Genomic DNA, 20,126 nt, shown 5'->3' on the forward strand with positions numbered 1-20,126 from the left:
GAGCCTGAGAAAGCAGTAACCATCAGCCACGGGAGGGAGGGTTTAATGGGCTAGGTGAATGTGGGGGCTTAGCCAGCAGCCTGGCTGAGGTTCAGGCTGACAGTGCGCTGTGTTAGCTTGTGTGACGCTGTGTCTGGGAGTCAAGAGCCTCCGGTTCTAGAGCAAGTTCTACTTACTGTGTAACCTCGAGCAAGTGATTCAACCTCTCTGGGCATCAGCATGAAGAGGGAGATGGATTGGAAGCAAATCATTTGGTGATTGCTAATCTGGTCTCCCTTATGGCAGAAAGTGAAGAGGAACTAAAAGGCCTCTTGATGAAAGTGAAAGAGGAGAGTGAAAAAGTTGGCTTAAAGCTCAACATTCAGAAAACTAAGATCATGGCATCTGGTCCCATCACTTCATGGCAAATAGATGGGGAAATAGTGGAAACAGTGTCAGACTTTATTTTTTGGGGCTCCAAAATCACTGCAGATGATGATTGCAGCCATGAAATTAAAAGACGCTTACTCCTTGGAAGGAAAGTTATGACCAACCTAGGTAGCATATTAAAAAGCAAAGACATTACTTTGTCAACAAAGGTCCATCTAGTCAAGGCTATGGTTTTTCCAGTGGTCATGTATGGATGTGAGAGTTGGACTGTGAAGAAAGCTGAGTGCCAAAAAATTGATGCTTTTGAACTGTGGTGTTGGAGAAGACTCTTGAGGGTCCCTTGGACTGCAAGGAGATCCAACCAGTCCACCCTAAAGGAGATCAGTCCTGGGTGTTCATTGGAAGGACTGATGCTGAAGCTGAAACTCCAATATTTTGGCCACCTCATGCGAAGAGTTGACTCATTGGAAAAGACCCTGGTGCTGGGAGAGATTGGGGGCAGGAGGAGAAGGGGATGACAGAGGACGAGATGGCTGGATGGCATCACCGACTCGATGGGCATGAGTTTGAGTAAACTCTGGGAGTTGGTGACGGACAGGGAGGCCTGGCGTGCTGCGATTCATGGGGTTGCAAAGAGTCGGACATGACTGAGCGACTGAACTGAACTGAACTGAATCTGGTCTCCCAGTCCTCGCATTCCTAGCTCCCAGTGAACACAAGACGGGAAAGTTCTGCCTCTTTCCAAATCGGCTCATCATCCCTCCCATCCCTTGCTGTCTGTTCCTCCTGCTGTGCTGTCCTCCCAGGGAAAGACCCCCACCTGCACAGCCTGAACACTAACCAGGTGACAGACTCAGGGCCCTACGGGGGCTGGACAGGGGAGGCCAATGCATAAATGGCCATGGCCGCAAGGGTACTCCTGCCTGGCTTCTGCCACCCAGCTCCTGGAGATCGCTGCCATCAGAATGTAGGCTGAGGGTTGCCAGTTTTTCTGATTTTTTCAGAAGCCAGAAACCCAGATATTTTTCATGAATTTCAGCTCTCAATTTTAAATGATTGGGCAACTAACTCAAAATTACTTTTAAACATTGTGCAGGCCAAACAAAATACATCTGTGGACTGAATTCAGCTCAAGGCCCTTTTGCAAGTTCTTGAATCTCTACAGGCCAGTGGTTCTCAACCTTGGCTGCACATTAGAATCCTACACAGGAACTTACCAAAAAAAAATCACCAGTGCTGGGACCATAGTGCAGACAAACTGAATCAATTTTCTGGCAGGCAGGGCCTAGGAATCAGTACTTTTTCAAAACTTTCTGGGTGATTCTAACACGTGGGCAAGGTGGAGACCCACTGCAAGCCCCTTCTTGGCTTTTCCCCTTCCACAAAGCTCTTGGTCTCATGGAGCTCACCATCAGCTATGGGGAGAAATGAATGAATGAGTGAGTGAGTGAATGAATGAATGATCCCCTTGTCTGTGGTTCACCCCCATACTATTCCCAAATCATGAATCTAATTGTGCCCCTTCTGTAGACATCCAGGTACCTCCCAGAGTAAACCTAAATTCCTCCAGGGACTCCCTAGTGGTCCAGTGGTTAGGACTCTCTGCTTCCACTGCAGGGGGCATGGGTTCAATCCCTAGTCAGAGAATTAAGATTCTGCGAGGCCAAAAGACAAAACAAAACCTCCTCCATATGCCATACAAGCCCCTCACAACCCACAGCCTCGAGTCCTACTGTTTCTCCCCTGATCACCCGTGCTTCCCTCAGCGAGCATCCCTGCTCTTCCTGTTTAAGTGCTCCATGCCTTTGCTGTGCTGTTCCCACTGCCTGGCTACCTCCTGGTGTACCACTCTTGATCGCTCCTCACCTGCCCATCAGCCAGTCCCTTGTCCCATCCTCTCTGCTCCCACATCTCTAGAGTAGCTATTAGACCAACCTTTCCCGGTAGGTCTCACCTTGGAGATTTTAAGCCCCACCTACTCCATGCTGAGGCCACACCCTATACCAATTACATCACCAGATAATAGTTTTTAAAGATCCCCAGGTGATTCTACTGTATAGCAAAGTATGAGAATCACTGTCTTGATACTGAAGTACTATTTCCCTTCCCACACCTGTCTCCCTAACTAGCCTATAACCACTCCTTCTCTGTCCCAACCAGGAGCAGAGATCCTTGGTTGTTTGCTGCCATACCCTAGCATCCTTCCTTGGTGGGTGGGGTGCACGAGGCCTGTGCTGGCCTCTCCCGGGCAGCCCCTGTCCTCTAAGCATATAGAGGTGTGCTCTGAGATGCCCAAGGGAATTGGGAGGTGCCCACGCGGAGGGCTGATATGAGGCTGCAGAGTGCCCTGTAGGATGTCTCTCCAGTGGCAGGAAAGTCAGCATCTCCAGTGGGAGACTTGATCTCTCTCCCTGGCTGGAAATGCATCCAGGCCTTTGGGGTGAGGAAGGCCACTGGTGTTGCTACCATTTCGAAAAGGATCAGAATCCACAGGGGAGGGGAAGGGGGGGGTCTCAGCCTGGCGGCAACATGGCTCTCAGGAAACAGTGACACTGCCAGCATTTTCAGCATCTGTTTGGTGATGGGGGCAGGACTAACCCTGTGAAGAGTGAGGCCAGGGGAGCTTCAGAGAGACTGAGGTTTGGGCCAGAGTGGGTTCCCTTCCTGGGAGTTAGGAGGGGCCCCTCTCTCCTTCACCAGCCAACACTTCCTTCAAATTGCTTTAAAATGCTAATTAATGAGCTCTCCCCAAGGAAGAGTTATTTGCATTTATAAATGACAAGCCAAGGTGCTAATGGCTGACTCACTTCCCACAGCACAGCCAGGGCGGAAGGAGAGGCCAGAAGTGCCAAGCAGAAGAGCTCAGGAGCCAGCAAGGACCCCAGAAAGAACCCAAGGCCGGAGCCAGAAGCCTGAGCATTCTTCTGGGCTCTGCACTGCATGTCGCTGGGTAAGGGCTCCACTTGCCCTCTGGAACACTCTCTCTGGAGCTCAGTGTTCCCATCTATAAAGTGGGAGAGCTGTGGACCAGAAGAACTTCCCACTCTGGGGTCTACCTTCTCTGAGAACCCAGGCTAAGGAGTCCCCTCAGGAGGAGGGGCTGGGGCCACACCAAAGAACTCCAGCTCTCTGGCTGGGGTCCTATGCCCTGAGGAGAGGGGGGTGGGTTGAAGGCTTCTAGGTCAAGGCGGGGTCAGGTCAGCATCACAGGACCAGAAAAATAATGGCAAAGTGTTAAGGCCTTTTGGGAGAGGTGGGCAGCTCTCTGGGGGCAGCGGGGCCTCCTTCAGACAAGATAGAGCCTTTTGTAAACCATTTCCCAGGCCCTGGTCACCAATCCCTGGAAATATGGACTTGATTCGGTTGCCCCACCAATTAATGTCTGACCTTGACCACGTTCTCTGTCGTCTCCAGTTCTCAGTGTTTCACCTGGAAAATTGAAATTAAAACAGTAGCTCCTTCCCGAGCTGTGGGGAAGTACTCTGCACAGTCACAGACGTGTGGTGAGCTGCTGGTATGGATTTTCTTTTAGCTACTTTTCACCTCCTCTGTGTACCTCTGGTTCTTTCCTCTCCCCTCCAGCTGTGGATGGTTCCCCATTCTTTACGAGAAACAGAGCAGGTGGTTCAGTTTGGTTCAGCTTGGTCCCAGGAATATTAACATCCTTGCAGGAGAATCGGTCATTAGAAAAGAGTACCCAAAACCTAGAGATGAGGCCAAGATGGTAACTGCATGTATGCATGAAACTCTGTTTAAAGGGCTTGACCACAAAATGTTCCCCTGTGGCTCTGTCAGTTACCATTACTTAAGGGCACAGATGCTGAGAGGTTACATGGTAATTTGTGGATTTGTGTCCAGTAGAAAAGAATGTCAACCCCACTGTTGGCTGTTTATTGCCTTGTAGGACACTGTGTACACTGTACTTTGTACAGTGTTGCATGTAACAGTGATCATATTGCAACATTATTTTTTCTTCCAGGATTATACAAATGCCCTGGGAATCAGCTTTACTGTCTTGGTTCCCTCATTTACTAATGAGCTGAATAAAATCTTTGACACATGATCATCCTGTATTTATAAAAGTCATGTTTTTAGCTTCTGAAAATTACACTTTGGCACTGCCTATCACAGGGACTTTGTGAATATGAGAGGGGATCTCAGAGTCATCAAAATCAAGCTTCTCAAACTTGAATATGCCCATGGATCATGTGAAAGTCACTCAGTCGTGTCCAACACTTTGCGACACCATGGAATTCTCCAGGCCAGAATACTGCAGTGGGTAGCCTTTCCCTTCTCCAGGGGATCTTCTCAACCCAGGGATCGAATCCATGTCTCCCACATTGCAGGTATTTCAGGCGGATTCTTTACCGGCTGAGCCGCAAGGGAAGCCCCTGTAAATTATGTTGGGGGAGAGGGGTTGGTGGTTAAAATACAGACTCTGGGCTGCAACAAGTCGAGAAGATTGGGGAAGGGGTGTTCTCCTTCCCACTGAGCTCTCTGAGTTTCTGGGCTTGGCCTGCTTAGGACACCCTCCTTTAGTGCTTAGTTCAGTTCAGTCACTCAGTTGTGTCCGATTCTTTGTGACCCCATGAACCACAGAACGCCAGGCCTCCCTGTCCATCACCAACTCCCGGAGTCCACCCAAACACATGTCCATTGAGTTGGTGATGCCATCCAATCATCTTATCCTCTGTCATCCCCTTCTCCTCCTGCCATCAATCTTTCCCAGCATCAGGGTCTTTTCAAATGAGTTAGCTCTTCCCATCAGGTGGCCAAAGTGTTGGAGTTTCAGCTTCAACATCAGTCCTTCCAATGAACACCCAGGACTGATCTCCTTTCGGATGGACTGGTTGGATCTCCTTGCAGTCCAAGGGACTCTCAAGAGTCTTCTCCAACACCACAGTTCAAAAGCATCAATTCTTCAGCACTCAGCTTTCTTTATAGTCCAAATCTCACATCCATACACGACCACTGGAAAAACCATAGCCTTGACTAGATGGGCCTTTGTTGACAGAGTAATGTCTCTGCTTTTTAATATGCTGTCTAGGTTGGTCATAACTTTCCTTCCAAGGAGTAAGTGTCTTTTAATTTCATGGCTGCTGTCACCATCTGCAGTGATTCTGGAGCCCAGAAAAATAAAGTCAGCCAGTGTTTCCACTGTTTCCCCATCTATTTCCCATGAAGTGATGGGACCAGATGCCATGATCTTAGTTTTCTGAATGTTGAGCTTTAAGCCAACTTTTTCACTTTCCTCTTTCACTTTCATCAAGGGGCTCTTTAGTTCTTCTTCACTTTCTGCCATAAGAGTGGTGTCATCTGCATATCTGAGGTTATTGATATTTCTCCCGGCAACCTTGATTCCAGCTTGTGCTTCCTTCAGCCCAGTGTTTCTCATGATGTACCCTGAATATAAGTTAAATAAGCAGGGTGACAATATACAGCCTTGATGTACTCCTTTCCCTATTTAGAACCAGTCTGTTGTTCCATGTCCTGTTCTAACTGTTGCCTCCTGACCTGCACACAGGTTTCTCAAGAGGCAGGTCAGGTGGCCTGGTATTCCCATCTCTTTCAGAATTTTCCACAGTTTATTGTGATCCACACTGTCAAAGGCTTTGGCATAGTCAATAAAACAGAAATAGATGTTTTTCTGGAACTCTCTTGCTTTTTCAATGATCCAGAGGATGCTGGCAATTTGATCTCTGGTTTCTCTGCCTTTTCTAAAACCAGCTTGAACATCTGGAAGTTCATGGTTCATGTATTGCTGAAGCCTGGCTTGGAGAATTTTAAGCATCACTTTACTAGTGTGTGAGATGAGTGCAAATGTGCGGTAGTTTGAGCATTCTTTGGCATTATCTTTCTTTGGGATTGGAATGAAAACTGACCTTTTCCAGTCCTGTGGCCACTGCTGAGTTTTCCAAATTTGCTGGCATATGGAGTGCAGCACTTTCACAGCATCCTCTTTCATGATTTGAAATAGCTCAACTGGAATTCCATCACCTCCACTAGCTTTGTTCATAGTGATGCTTTCTAAGGCCCACTTGACTTCACATTCCAGGATGTCCGGCTCTAGGTGAGTGATCACACCATTGTGATTATCTGGGTCATGAAGATGATATTTTTTGTAGAGTTCTTCTGTGTATTCTTGCCACCTCTTCTTAATATCTTCTGCTTCTGTTAGGTCCATACCATTTCTGTCCTTTATTGAGCCCATCTTTGCATGAAATGTTCCCTTGGTATCTCTAATTTTCTTGAAGAGATCTCTAGTCTTTCCCATTCTATTGTTTTCCTCTATTTCTTTGCATTGATTGCTGAGGAAGGCTTTCTTATGTCTCCTTGCTATTCTTTGGAACTCTGCATTCAAATGGGTATATTTTTCCTTTTCTCCTTTGCTTTTTGCTTCCCTTCTTTTCACAGCTATTTGTAAAGCCTCCTCAGACAGCCATTCTGCTTTTTTACATTTCTTTTTCTTGGGGATGATCATCATTCCTGTCTCCTGTACAATGTCACAAACCTCCATCCATAGTTCATTAGGCACTCTGTTTATCAGATCTAGTCCCTTAAACCTATTTCTCACTTTCACTGTATAGTCATAAGGGATTTGATTTAGGTCATACCTGAATGGTCTAGTGGTTTTCTCCACTTTCTTCAATTTCAGTCTGAATTTGGCAATAAGGAGTTCATGATCTGAGCCACAGTCAGCTCCCGGTCTTGTTTTTGCTGACTGTATAGAGCTTCTCCATCTTTGGCTGGAAAGAACATAATCAATTTGATTTCAGTGTCAACCATCTGGTTATGTCCATATGTAGAGTCTTCTCTTGTGTTCTTGGAAAAGGATGTTTGCTATGACCAGTGCATTCTCTTGGCAAAACTCTATTAGCCTTTGCCCTGCTTCATTCTGTACTCCAAGGTCAAATTTTCCTGTTACTCCAGGTGTTTCTTAACTTCCTACTTTTGCATTCCAGTCCCCTATAATGAAAAGGATATCTTTTTTGGGTGTTAGTTTTAGAAGGTCTTGTAGGTCTTCATAGAACTGTTCTTAGAGTCTGAGAAAAATGGCAAATATGGATAGTGATTCTAGGCATCTTCTCATCACTGAGGTAGATAATGAAATAAATCCTGGACCTATGAATATCCAGTTTGATTCATCAGATATAAGATCCAAAGTGATCCTCATTTTGTATATAAAAAGGAATATATATGAATACGTTTTCTCACTTATATTTGACATTTTAGACTAAACTCCGTATCTCTGTCAGGGTTGGCTGAGGACTGGATAAATGATGGCATATTTTTGGAATATTTTTCACCCATTAAAAAGAAGCAAGTGACTTTATTACATACCAAAATGGAACACGTCTTCAATTTATTTTGTTAAATGAAAAAAGTAAAGTGCAGAGCTATCAGTGTGTATAATATACTGCCATTTGGGTAAAGACATTAACAAGTTATATATAATGTGAATATGTATAAATGAGTCTAGGGGAGTAAACAGGAAACTGTTAAAGAGTGTTGCCTCCTCAGAAAGAAACTGAGTGCTTGAGGCAGGACGTGTGGTGGTTACTGTTAGATAAATACCTACCTATTCAACAACCTCACCTATTCCTTGAACTTCCCTTTTTCAGTTTTCTCCAACTGTTTCCTCTCCCATTTCTCCCGGGACCTTGGGCTTTCTTACTCATCTCTGAGTGCCCAGCTTTTCTCAGAGAATTCACTCAAAAATTCACTCTAGACAATGCTTTGCAAATTATACTTTTTCTTCCTCCCCTTATTCACTAATGCTTATCTATCCTATTCATGCACAGCCCTGTTGTCTGTTCAATGTTATGATGACAGAAAAATGCTGATTTTTCTGTCATCTATAAAGGGTCTGTAAAGGGTCAAAGTAGTTTCCAATCCAGGAGATGAAAGAGGATTGGTTTAAACTATTCTTGGTAATCCTGTTTCCATTTTCCAGATACTTAATTTTTTAGTCTTCTTTAGCAGCTTGAGCAGTATGAAATTTATCACATGAGAAATGTGTCATTTTCCTTTAAAGTGGTCATCAGATAAGATAATGAAATGAATCTTGTAATTTTTACTTGCAAGTTTCAATATTAGTGAATAGAAGAACTAATGAATGCTGATCAAAACTTCAGAATTTTCTTAAAAAAAAAATTGCAGATTCTGATTCAGAAGGTCTGGGGAGGGACCCATCCTCTGGGTCTAACATCCCCCTAGGTGCTGTTGATGCTGCTCATCTGAAGACCACACCAAGAGCAAGAGCCCCATCCAGCCTCTCAACTTTGTGTATAGGAATCCTCGAAATCCTATCAAGGGCTGCAATAGGATCACAGAGAGAGGGTGATGCTAAACCAAAAGCAATGGTCACAGTGGTAGGCTAGTGGGGGAGACCAGGGGATTCCTCCCTCAGATCATGCATACTGGCCACCTGGCACTCCATTAGGAAAAGCCCAGCCACAACACCATGGCTTGTGAGGGCGTGTGTGTGTGTGCTCAGCCACTCCACTTGTGTCCGACTCTTTGTAACCCTATGGACCGTAGCCCACCAGGCTTCTCTGTCCAGGGATTTTCCTAGCAAGAACACTGGAGTGGGTTGCCCTTCTCCAGGGGATCTTCCCAACCCAGGGATCGAACTTGTGTCTCCTGCATTGGCAGGTGGATTCTTCACTGCTGAGCCACCAGGGAAGCCCTGCTTGTGAGGGATGAAAGATCAAAGCAAAGACTTCCTACCGCTTGTCAGTCCTTGGGATGACAAAGGCCCTGAGGCACGTGCACACCTGGGGTGTTGGAGGAACAGTGGGAGGCCAGTGTGCGCCCCGTGCAGTGAAGTGCAGTGAAGAAAGGGGGATAAAGGACCAGAGAAGTAATGAAGGGAAGATCACACCTGGTCCTAGAGACCGCTGTAAGGACTTGGCTTTTACACTGAAATGCCATGGAGACCCTGGAGGATGTGGGGAGATAGGGACTTAGGATTTAAAAGGATCCTCTGGGGAATTCCCTGGAGGTCCAGTGGTTAGGATTCCACACTTTCCCCACCAGGGCCCAGGTTCAATTCCTGATCAGGGAACTAATCAATCCCTGTTCACAAATCACACAGCACAGCTAAAAAAAAAAATTTTTTTTTTTAAATAATAAAAGGATCCTCTTGGTGCTGTGTGGGGGAGAAACAGAGACTCTTTAGGGTGCAGAGGTGGGGGCCCTGCTTTGAGTCTGGTTTACTGGGGTTCTGGTGGGTTTGGAATCTGCATCTTAAAACTTAGTCTCTTATACAGTCCAGAGATCCAGGACCAACCTTGTCCAACCCCCAGGGCCCATGCATGTTATTTTCTAGGTTCACTGAAGGGTTCATTCCCAGGCGTGACCTGCATGCTCTGTCATGTCTGACTGTTTTGTGACCCCATAGGCTGTCATCATGAGAAACGCTGGGCTGGAAGAAGCACAAGCTGGAATCAAGATTGCTGGGAGAAATATCAATAACCTCAGATATGCAGATGACACCACCCTTATGGCAGAGAGTGAAGAGGAACTAAAAAGCCTTTTGATGAAAGTGAAAGAGGAGAGTGAAAAAGTTGGCTTAAAGCTCAACATTCAGAAAACTAAGATCATGGCATCTGGTCCTATCACTTCATGGGAAATAGATGGGGAAACAGTGGAAACAGTGTCAGACTATTTTTTTGGGCTCCAAAATCACTGCAGATGGTGACTGTAGCCATGAAATTAAAACATGCTTACTCCTTGGAAGGAAAGTTACGACCAACCTAGGTAGCATATTAAAAAGCAGAGACATTACTTTGCCAACAAAGGTCCATCTAGTCAAGGCTATGGTTTTTCCAGTGGTCATGTATGTATGTGAGTTGGACTGTGAAGAAAGCTGAGCACCGAAAAATTGATGCTCTTGAACTGTGGTGTTGGAGAAGACTCTTGAGAGTCCCTTGGACTGCAAGGAGGTCCAACCAGTCCATCCTGAAGGAAATCAGTCCTGGGTGTTCATTGGAAGGACTGATGATGAAGCTGAAACTCCAGTACTTTGGCCACCTCATGCGAAGAGTTGACTCATTGGAAAAGACCCTGGTGCTGGGAGGGATTGGGGGCAGGAGGAGAAGGGGATGACAGAGGACGAGATGGCTGGATGGCATCACTGACTCGATGGGCATGAGTTTGAGTAAACTCTGGGAGTTGGTGATGGACAGGGAGGCCTGGCGTGCTGTGATTCATGGGGTCACAAAGAGTCAGACATGACTGAGCGACTGAAATGACTGACTGACTGAGACTGTAGCCCAGTCCATTGGATTTCCCAGGCAAGAATACTGGACTGGGTTGCCATTTCCTACTTCAGGGGATCTTCCTGACCCAGGGATCGCACCCGCATCTCGTGCTTTGGTAGGTGGATTCTTTACCACCGAACCACTTGGGAACCCATTTTCTAGGTAATTGGTGCCAATGAGCTAGAATGCATCATGACTGGCACCCATCGGAGTCGCGTTGTGTGGCAGTTCTGCATGGTCCACCCCTGAAGACACCCTAATTTAAGTGTTTTCCTTCTAGAGGAGAGAGGGTGTCCAGGTACCCTTGGCTGGTGAGAACCTGGATGTACACAGAGTAGCATGAGCCTCAGCTGACTCCTGGCCAAGGCTCTGAGTCATACGAGTTATTAGTTGTCCTTGGCGGCCCAACACAGAACCTCCTAGATTCCTGAGCTGTGAAGATGGGGGACCAGTGAGCTGTCAGTCTTGTCATTTCCTGTGGAATGAAATCTCCCATCAGCATCCAGATGTCCTCCAGGGATGTGTGACAAACAGCTCTGTGCTTCCCTGAGAGACAGGTTCTTGTCAGGGCACTCAAGTTGAGCCCACACAAAGGCTGGTGTAAGCAGAAGGATGAGGAAGCTCTTAGGTGTATGAAGTGGGCATAATGCTGACTGCCAAGAGCTACTTACCTCTACCACCTGAGGTGTGACGGGAGGCAGTCTTAGCACCCATTTTATGGATGAGAAAAGCAAGGGTCAGGGGCTCTTCACAGGAATGTGATGGGAGAAAGAACATGTGAGTTGGAAAAAAAGCAATGGCATCTCCCATCCCAGCCAGCCTTCCAGCTCAAACTCCAGCTCTGCTTCTTCCGAGGAACACATTAGGCCTAGGCCCTAAGGCTGTCCTCATCTGCAGAGTGAGGACCAAGGGTGTGTTGCTGATAGTAAATGAGAAGACAGAGAAGCGCTGCCCAGAGCTGATAAACAGTTGGGGCCCAATGAGTGCTCCTGCTCGGACCTAGAGCAGCTGGGCTTGTGCCCCTTTTCTGAGGGACAGGTTTAGCCCACTCAGCCCTGAGGCTCATGTTCACAGAGTGATCTGACTGCTCTTGGACCCAGCCCAGCTCATGTCCTGCCCAGTGGCCCAGTGATGCAGACTCACAGGCCCACCCTTCTTGGCCTTGGCATCTCTCCCAGCACTCTGGCCAGAACTTCTGGGCCCCTGCCAACGCTCTCTTCCAGGAACTGCTCCCCGCCCCAGGGCCAGCTTTCTGAGAAGGGACAGGCACGTTTCAGTAAAGTAAAGGGTAGCTCCAAAGTAAGGCCTAGGGTCCAACACTGAATCTGGGGGAGACTGAGAACCAAACCCCTCTATGTGTGGTGATGGATGTTAACTAGACTTACTGTGATGGTCATTTCACAGTTTATACACATAGGGAATCACTGTTATACACCTGAAACTAATATAATGTTATATGTCAGCTGTATTCTCAAGCAAAGCAACCCTCTAGCCCCACACATCTTACTGTCAACATTATTAAGTCTTTGTATCTTATCATAATCAACACAGCAGTAGTAATCCAGGAAATTCTTGCCCAGAGAGTAAAAGTTATAAATCACTGTATTGTTCATTCTAGGAAATCCCTGAAACCATCATTTAAAGGAACATCAGACTGCCTAACTCTTTAGTAAACAGCATCAAAAGAGAGCTTACAAGGACTTCACTGGCCATCCAGTGTTAAGAAACTGTATTCCCAATGCAGGGGGCACAGTTTCAATCCTTGGTCAGAGAACTAGGATCCCACATGTCACTAAGCACAGCCAAAAAAAAAAAAAAGAAAGAAAGAAAGAAAAAACTTCTGTCTTTTTTCGTTTTAATAAATATTTCATTTTTTTTCACTTTTTTAAACTGAAGGATAATAGCTTTACAGAATTTTGTGGTTTTCTGTCACACATCAACAAGAATCAGCCACAGGTACACCCATGTCCCCTCCCTCCGGACCCTCCCATCTCCCTCTCCATCCCACCCTTCTAGATTGTCGCAGAGTCCCTGTTTGAATTCCCTGAGCTATACAGCAAATTCCCGCTATCTATTTTGTACATGGTATTGTAAATTTCCATGTTTCTCTCTCCATACATCTCACCCTCTTCCTCCTCCCCTCCCTGTGTCCTTAGGTCTGTTTTCTATGTCTGTTTCTCCATTGCTGCCCTGAAAAGTAATTCACCAGTACCAACTTTCTAGATTCCATATATATGTGAGAACATATGATAGTTACATTTCTGACTTACTTTACTCTGTGTAATAGGCTCTAGGTTTGTCCACCTCATTAGAACTGACTCAAATGTGTTCCCTTTTATGGCTGAGTGATACACCAACTCGATGGACGTGAGTTTGAGTAAACTCCGGGAGTTGGTGATGGACAGGGAGGCCTGGCGTGCTGCAATTCATGGGGTCGCAGAGTCGGACATGACTGAACGACTGAACTGAACTGAACTGAATATTCCATTGTGTATATGTACCACAGCTTCTTTATCCATTCATCTGTTGATGGAGATCTATGTTGCTTTCATGTCCTAGCTATTGTAAATAGCACTGCAATGAACGTTGGGGTACATGTGTCTTTTTCAATTATGGTTTTCTCAGAGTATATATCTAGGAGTGGGATTGCTGGGTCATATGGTGATTTTATTCCTAGTTTTTTAAGGAATCTCCATACTGTCTTCCATAGTGGCTGTATCAATTTACATTGATACAGCAATGCAAGAGGGTTCCCTTGTTCCACACCCTCTCCAGCATTTATTGTTTGTAGACTTTTTGATGATGGGCCATTCTGACTGGTGCAGGGTGATATCTCATTGTAGTTTTGATTTGGATTTCTCTAATGAGTGATGTTGAGCATCTTTTCATGTGTTTGTTAGCCATCTGTATGTCTTCTTTGGAGAAATGTGTTTAGGTCTTTTTCCCACTTTTTGATTGGGTTGTTTGTTTTTCTGGTATTGAGTTGTATGAACTGCTTTATATTTTGGAAATTCTTGGTCAGTTTCTCCCATTCTGAGGGTTGTCTTTTCACCTTGTTTGTAGTTTCCTTTACTGTCCCAAAGCTTTTAAGTTTAATTAGGTTCCACTTGTTTATTTTTATTTTTATTTCCATTACTCTAGGCGGTGGGTCATAGAAGATATTGCTTTGTCATTGAGTGTTCTATGTTTTCCTCTAAGAGTTTTATAGTCTTTATAGTGTTTATAGTCTTCATAGTTTTCTGGTCTTACATTTAAGTCTTTAAGAGCTTACATCTTAAGAATCTTTGAACTCCTCGCCTCAAAACGTCTCCTTGTTGTGTCCACCGATCCTAAACTCTATCACGATCTTTATGCTATCCTAGTCAAGGCATCCTTCCCTGCACAGAAAGCCCCACCTGAAACAGACTTGGAAATCTCCTTCTCATGACTGTGCCCTCCCTACACTGGCACGCTGGGAAGGCATGGTAAAGATCTCCCTAACCCGGAGAAGAGCTGTTTCGGCTCTGTCTGGCGAACAGCTCTCAGCCTGTGATATTTTTGGTGAACCAGCATTCAGCAAGAAGAAATGGAGTCGGGGGAGTCTTCTGTTTGACCTTTGGGGCGGGGTGCGTGGCAGCCTGAGTCCAGGCTGGTCCAAAAGACACTGCTATAGTGAAGCCCCCCAGAACCACAGACAGGGTGAGTTCTAGAAAGTCTCTTGGGGATCTCCTTACAGCCCCTTCTCTTTACAGACAGCAAACAGGGTCCAGAGAGAGGAAAGGAATTTGCCCAATGCACAGAACTCACTGCACTTGTTGGTAGATTAAACGAGTTAATATCCATCATGTGCTTAGACACTGCCTGGTGTGCCCTAAGCTCTATATGTGTTTGTAAAACAAAAGTGATGGCAAGGCTGGCCTAAAACTCAAGGCAAACTTGGGCTGATCTCCCAGATTTAGAAACAAAAACTGACTTAAACCTCAAAGCCAGGAGCAGTTTCTCACGTGCATCAGAACAGCTGGAGTTAAAGATTACTAAAGTGGCGTGCTGGGCTCCACCTCCAGAGCATCTGATTCTGTAGCTGTGGAGTTGGAGTGAGATCTCTAACCAGCTCCCCGGCTGGTCCTGAGACCCCTCGTTGAGAACTTTGGACCCTGAGAAATGAACCACTAAGGGTGTAATTTCTGGCATCAGTCAGGGAGAGACGGCAAGGCGGGGACAGTGGGCCCCTTCATCCTTCTGCGGGTACCAGGTCCCCCCAGACTGATGTTTAGACCTCTGAAACCGCACAGCGTCAGCAGGCATCAACTCTGCCTGGCTGTGCCTCCGCCCACTGTGAATATTCCAAGCCACACTCGGGTCAAGCTGCTTTACCCCATAATTTCAACCAGAGGGGCAGCCCCTCCTCTTTGCCGATGGATGGGGTCACCACCCGGGCCATGTGAGATCTGTGCCATGAGAATGAATCAAACACCAACAGGCAGATGAAACCAATGCATTCTTTATTGCAGAATGAAGCGAAGGGCTCACTCACACAGTGGGCTTTGATTTGGGGCCTTCTCTGAGTGCCCAAGCTTTCCCAGCAGGCATGGGCAAACTCTCCAAGCAGAGTAGAAGACAGCTTCCAGAAGCCACCCCATCTAAGGGCTTTAGGTGACAACCTGGGGAAGCAGTAGAAGTTACCCAGGAAGGCCAGGCAAAGCCACCTCTCCTCTCTTGGTGGCTTTGGGTCAGTCCCTTCACTGGGAGCACCACACAGCTTCTGGAAAGATAGAAGGGGCCCAGGGTCTCTGGGGGCTGGTTTAGGGGGACATGAGCAGACTTAGACTCCATCAATGGTGCAGAGGGAGAGCCGAGAACCTTCACCCTCTTCTCTGAAAATGTCCCTAGGATCGCCCCAGGCCCCTACTTGTGGGAATCAGCTCTTCTGAAATGCAGTTTCTAGTTCCAGAAGTCTAGAATAGGGCCTGGGATTCTGCATTTCTATCGAGCTCCCATGGATGCCAACTCTGCAGGCCCACAGACCACACTTGAGCTGCAAGGCTCTGGCTATACAGTGTATTCCTGCATATTGGAAAAGTGCATCCCTTCTTTGACAAGGAAAAACCCCACTCCAGGACACAGTCTAGGGTATCCCAACCAGCCTGGGCTGGACTACAGGCTCACTCGTCCCCACCATCCACAGCTGAACTCCAAAGCCCTAGAAGATCCCATTTTAGCCTCCTCAACCTGAAAACACTTTCTCCCAGAGCTTCACCAACCAGGCCTTGAAAGATGAGCACAGCGAACATTGATCATTCATCAATGGGCCAACAGTGGCCCAACCAGTCAGCCTCTTGCCGAGACCGAAGGCCTGGGCAGGGGCAGGCCGTGGAGCCGGGGAGGAGGAATGGGCCTGGGAGCATTCTGAGAAAGGGTTAGTGCTCTGAGCAGTGGTCTGAGCTGTGAACAGCCTAACCTCAGGACAGGAAGAGGGCCACTAGTCCACAGATGTAGGGTCTGGGTAGTCTGGCTTGCTGCAGACTCCTGAGGCCTCAGCTGTCTCCTGTAGACCAGGCCAGGTGGGCTCTGGGCTCTGAGTATGCTTGCTGCACGGATGAGAAGGTGGGAGGTAGATATATCTGGGGACCACGGGGTCAGCAACTGTCCAAACCACAGGTGTGGTCAGGAAGCCAGAGCCCCAGGCCCCATGGAGGGACAAGCTGCCCATTTGCTGAGTGCTGTCCCAGTGTTAGCGCTGAAAGTCCCACGTCCCAGGAAACCCCTCAGTCCCGGGCACACAGAGATGGCTGGTCACACAATTTCCTGGCCACACCCTAGACTCCAGATGGAGGGCCTAGAGATGACTAGGTCATCAGGGCTCTGGGTGGTGGCGGCCTGGGAACTGGTCACAAATCCAGGGGTCCATGGTGCCTTCTGCCGCCACGTGGACCAATGACAAGGCAGCCAGACAACTGTCTGAGGGCGACTGTGTTGAGCGTGGCACAGGTGCAGATGTCTGTGTTTCTCTCTGGGCCGTCATTCCTGCAGCAGGACCGACGCCAGGCAAACCCGGTCACCACGGGGGAGGGATGCAGCAGTCTGGACTTCCAGCCCCGCTGACTTCTTAGTCATGGGGAAGCACAGGGCCTACTGGATATGCCCCCGCCGGTCCCTGGGCCCCTACACAAACTTTCTCAGCCGCGCCTCAGCGCTGGGCCACACTCTCTCTGCAGCTTTCCCGTGAAGCCTAGCTCCGGTTCGCGCCAATCCAGGGGCCCAGAGGGCTGAGGACGGGGCACAGTGGAGGGCCTCATCCAGGTCGGTCCTCAGGAGACAATTAATAGATGGAGGTTGTCTTCTGTCACTCTCAAGGCAGCTGCTGGCTCTCAGCACTAGAAACAAAGCCTCAAACCCACAAGGGCCCGGAAAGTACGCAGCAATGCTCATCCATGGGCCCAGAAGGTACTGACGACTTGCAGGTAACTTGGAGGTATGTGTTCTGCCAAAAGCCTTCAAGGAGCCAAAAGGAGGCAAAAGCCCCTGCCATTGCCCCCTTTCTCAAATTGCACGGCTCAGAGGACCTGCCCAGGTTTGCACAGGAGCTGTGAGTGCCGGTTGCCTGGGCTCCAAGCCCCTCCTCGCCTCCTCCATCCAGGTACTCCAGGGCCCACTACCGCTCTACGCTATCTACCTGGGACCGCCGCACCCTCCCACCGCGCGCTACTCAGCCCGCCCGCCCCCAGCCCCCCAAGCTTGGCTTCACACAGGCCCATGGGACTCCCTCCCCTAGGGCGCCAGGCCAGGTGGCCTCCGTCCCTTGCTGGGTGGGCATGAGGAGGCAGGCCTAGGGTGGGGGGGCCCGGGCGCCCTCTGGAGACATGAGCATGTCGAACTTGATGAGGGGTGGGGCGATGACCCGCACCTCGGCGTTCAGCGGGTTGAAGCGCAGGTTGATGCGGTGCAAGGCAGGCATGGCAGCCAGCTTCTCCACGGGCACGTCTGTCAGGGAGAAGGGGACAGGTTAGGTGGTCGGGGACACGCGGGCAGAGAAGAAGGAAGATGGATTCACTCACTGTATGTGGGCTCAGCGCCTGGCACCCGGCCCCGTGTGAGGGGCCATTGGGACCCACCAGGGAGATACAACCACAGGCAGGAAAGCATCCTATTAAACACAGGATTACTACTTATCCCAGCCATGCTACTCCTGAGTGGAACTCACCGAATTGCAAACAGGTACTCAAAACACTTGTGTACATGTATCCACAGCAGCATTATTCACCAGTGTCCACTGATGAATGGATAAACAAAAAGCAGTATAGACAAACCACGGACTATTAGCTTGACACAGGCTACAACATAGATGAACCTGAAAAACGTTATGCTGAATGAAAAAAGTCAGACGTAAGAGCTCACAGAGTACATGATTCTATTCTTATGAAATGTCCAGAACAAGCAAAACCACAGGGACAGAAAGTAGATTAGTGGTTGCCAGGGACTGGGGAAGGAAGGATTGGAGAGGGACCGTGCAGGGCCTCCTTTGGGGTGATAAAGTATTTTGGAACTAGATAGAGTTGACAGTTGCAGAGCAGTGTGAATGTATCAAATGCCACTGAACTGTACATTTTAAAATGGCTAATTTTATCACATTTTCTTTAAAGCTATACTAAAACTTGGTAACATTTACAGTTCCTCACACCTAAACTTTAGGATCCCTTGGTCTCTGGCTCAAGTCCCAGGTCAGCCACATAACAGCTGTGTGCCTAAAGCAAATTACTAAATTTCATGTCAAATATACGGAAAAGACATAAACTCTAATTTGAAAAGATACATGCACCATAATGTTCATAGTAGCACTATTTACAATAGCCAGGACATGCATGCAACTTAAGTGTCCATCAACAGAAGAATGGATAAAGATGTCATGTGTGTGTGTGTGTGTGTGTGTGTGTGTGTGTGTGTACACGATGGAATACTACTCAGCCATAAAAAAACAATGAAATAATGCCATTTGTAGCAACACAGATGGACCTAAAGAATAATATACTGAGTGAAGCAAGTCAGATAGAGACAGACAAATACCATATATCATTTGTGTGTGGAATCTAAAATATAATACAAATTAAGTTATTTACAAAACAGAAGCAGGCTCACAGACATGTAAAGCAATGCATGGCTGTCCAAGGGGAAAGGCGGGGTGCATGTGTGTGTGCTCAGTTGTGTTTGACTCTGCAATCCCGTGAACTGTAGCCCTCCGGGCTCCTCTGTCCATGGGATTTTCCAGTCAAGAATACCAGAGTGGGTTGCCATTTCCTTCTCCAGGGGAATCTTCCTGACCCAGGGATGGAACCCAAGTCTCCTGTGTCTCCTGCATTAGCACTGGATTCTTTACCACCAAGCCACCTGGGACTCCCAAGGCAGAGTGGAGGAGCGATAAATTAGGAGTATGGGATTAACAGATCCACACCACTGTATATAAAAAAATAACAAGGATTTACTGTATAGCATAGGAAACTATATTAAATATCTTGTAATAATCTATGTGGGTAAGAAACCTGAAAAAAGTATATATTATATTTGTATAGCTGAATCACTTCACTATATACCTAAAACTATACTTTAATTAAAAAATAATAAAATGAACTTCATATCAGGATAATAACAGTATATACCTCACATGGTTGTTTAAGTGTGAATAAGAGAATATCTGTGCAGTGATTCCTCAGAGACACTGTGGGTTTGGCTCCAGCCCACTGCAACAAAGTGAATATCTCAACAAAGGGAGTCATCTGAATATTTTGGTTTCCCAGCACATATAAAAGTTGTTACCTTACCCTGTAGTATGTTAAATATGCAACAGCATTATGTCTAAAAATATATACACGTACCTTAATTTTAAAATACTTTATTGCTAAAAAAAAAAAATGTTCCCCATCATCTAAGCCTTCAGCAAGTCACAATCTTTTTGGGGATAGTAACATCAAACATCACTGATCACAGGTCACAGGAGTTTGCTCTCCCTTTAGTACCCTGGGGGCACTGGCTCTGAGCTCCCTGGGGACTGGCTCTATCAATTAGACCAAGGGTCTAGTGCTGGAGACAGAAGAAATTCTTAACCTCCTAAGTGTAGAGTCTTTTCTTTGTCCTTGAATCCCCAGGGCCAAACACCATAGGTGGCACATAGACATGGTGGGCACAAGAACATGTTCTGGGCAGCTGGCATGGAGTTACTAGGGTGGGTCATGGCTGGGGCTGGGTCCCAAGCAAGACTGGCTAGAGGGCTGCCAGGGGGCTCCGTTTGACAGACAGGAACCTATGTGATGGATGAGAGGACAGGAGGCATGAAGGAGGTGATGGGGAGGGACCCAGAGCCCAAGGCAATCATGAGGCTCAGGTAAGAAAAGAAGCAGAGATAAGGCGTTTCCAGATCACTAGGTTGTGAGCAGACGCTGTTCCTGAGAGTGGAGGAAAAGCAAGATCAACTGCTGTCAATGCCCACTCAGCTTCTGCTTTCTCTGGAGCACATCCGCATGC

At 47.3% G+C, this 20,126-nt stretch overlaps 1 protein-coding gene across 3 annotated transcripts in view; it reads right to left on the reverse strand.

Annotated features, from left to right (window-relative positions):
* Positions 1-15,106: 15,106 nt before the first annotated feature.
* Positions 15,107-20,126, reverse strand: part of LRRC20 (leucine rich repeat containing 20) — a 75,201-nt gene continuing 70,181 nt past the window's right edge. For all 3 annotated transcript variants that reach the window (XM_061161715.1, XM_061161714.1, XM_061161716.1), the window contains one exon: positions 15,107-17,594. In XM_061161715.1, coding sequence (XP_061017698.1) covers positions 17,440-17,594 — 155 coding nt within the window. In that variant the 3' untranslated portion in view covers positions 15,107-17,439. The remainder of the gene's footprint in view (positions 17,595-20,126) is intronic.

This window comes from Dama dama, chromosome 15 (assembly GCF_033118175.1).
Source record: "Dama dama isolate Ldn47 chromosome 15, ASM3311817v1, whole genome shotgun sequence".
In the NCBI taxonomy this organism is placed as follows: domain Eukaryota; kingdom Metazoa; phylum Chordata; class Mammalia; order Artiodactyla; family Cervidae; genus Dama; species Dama dama.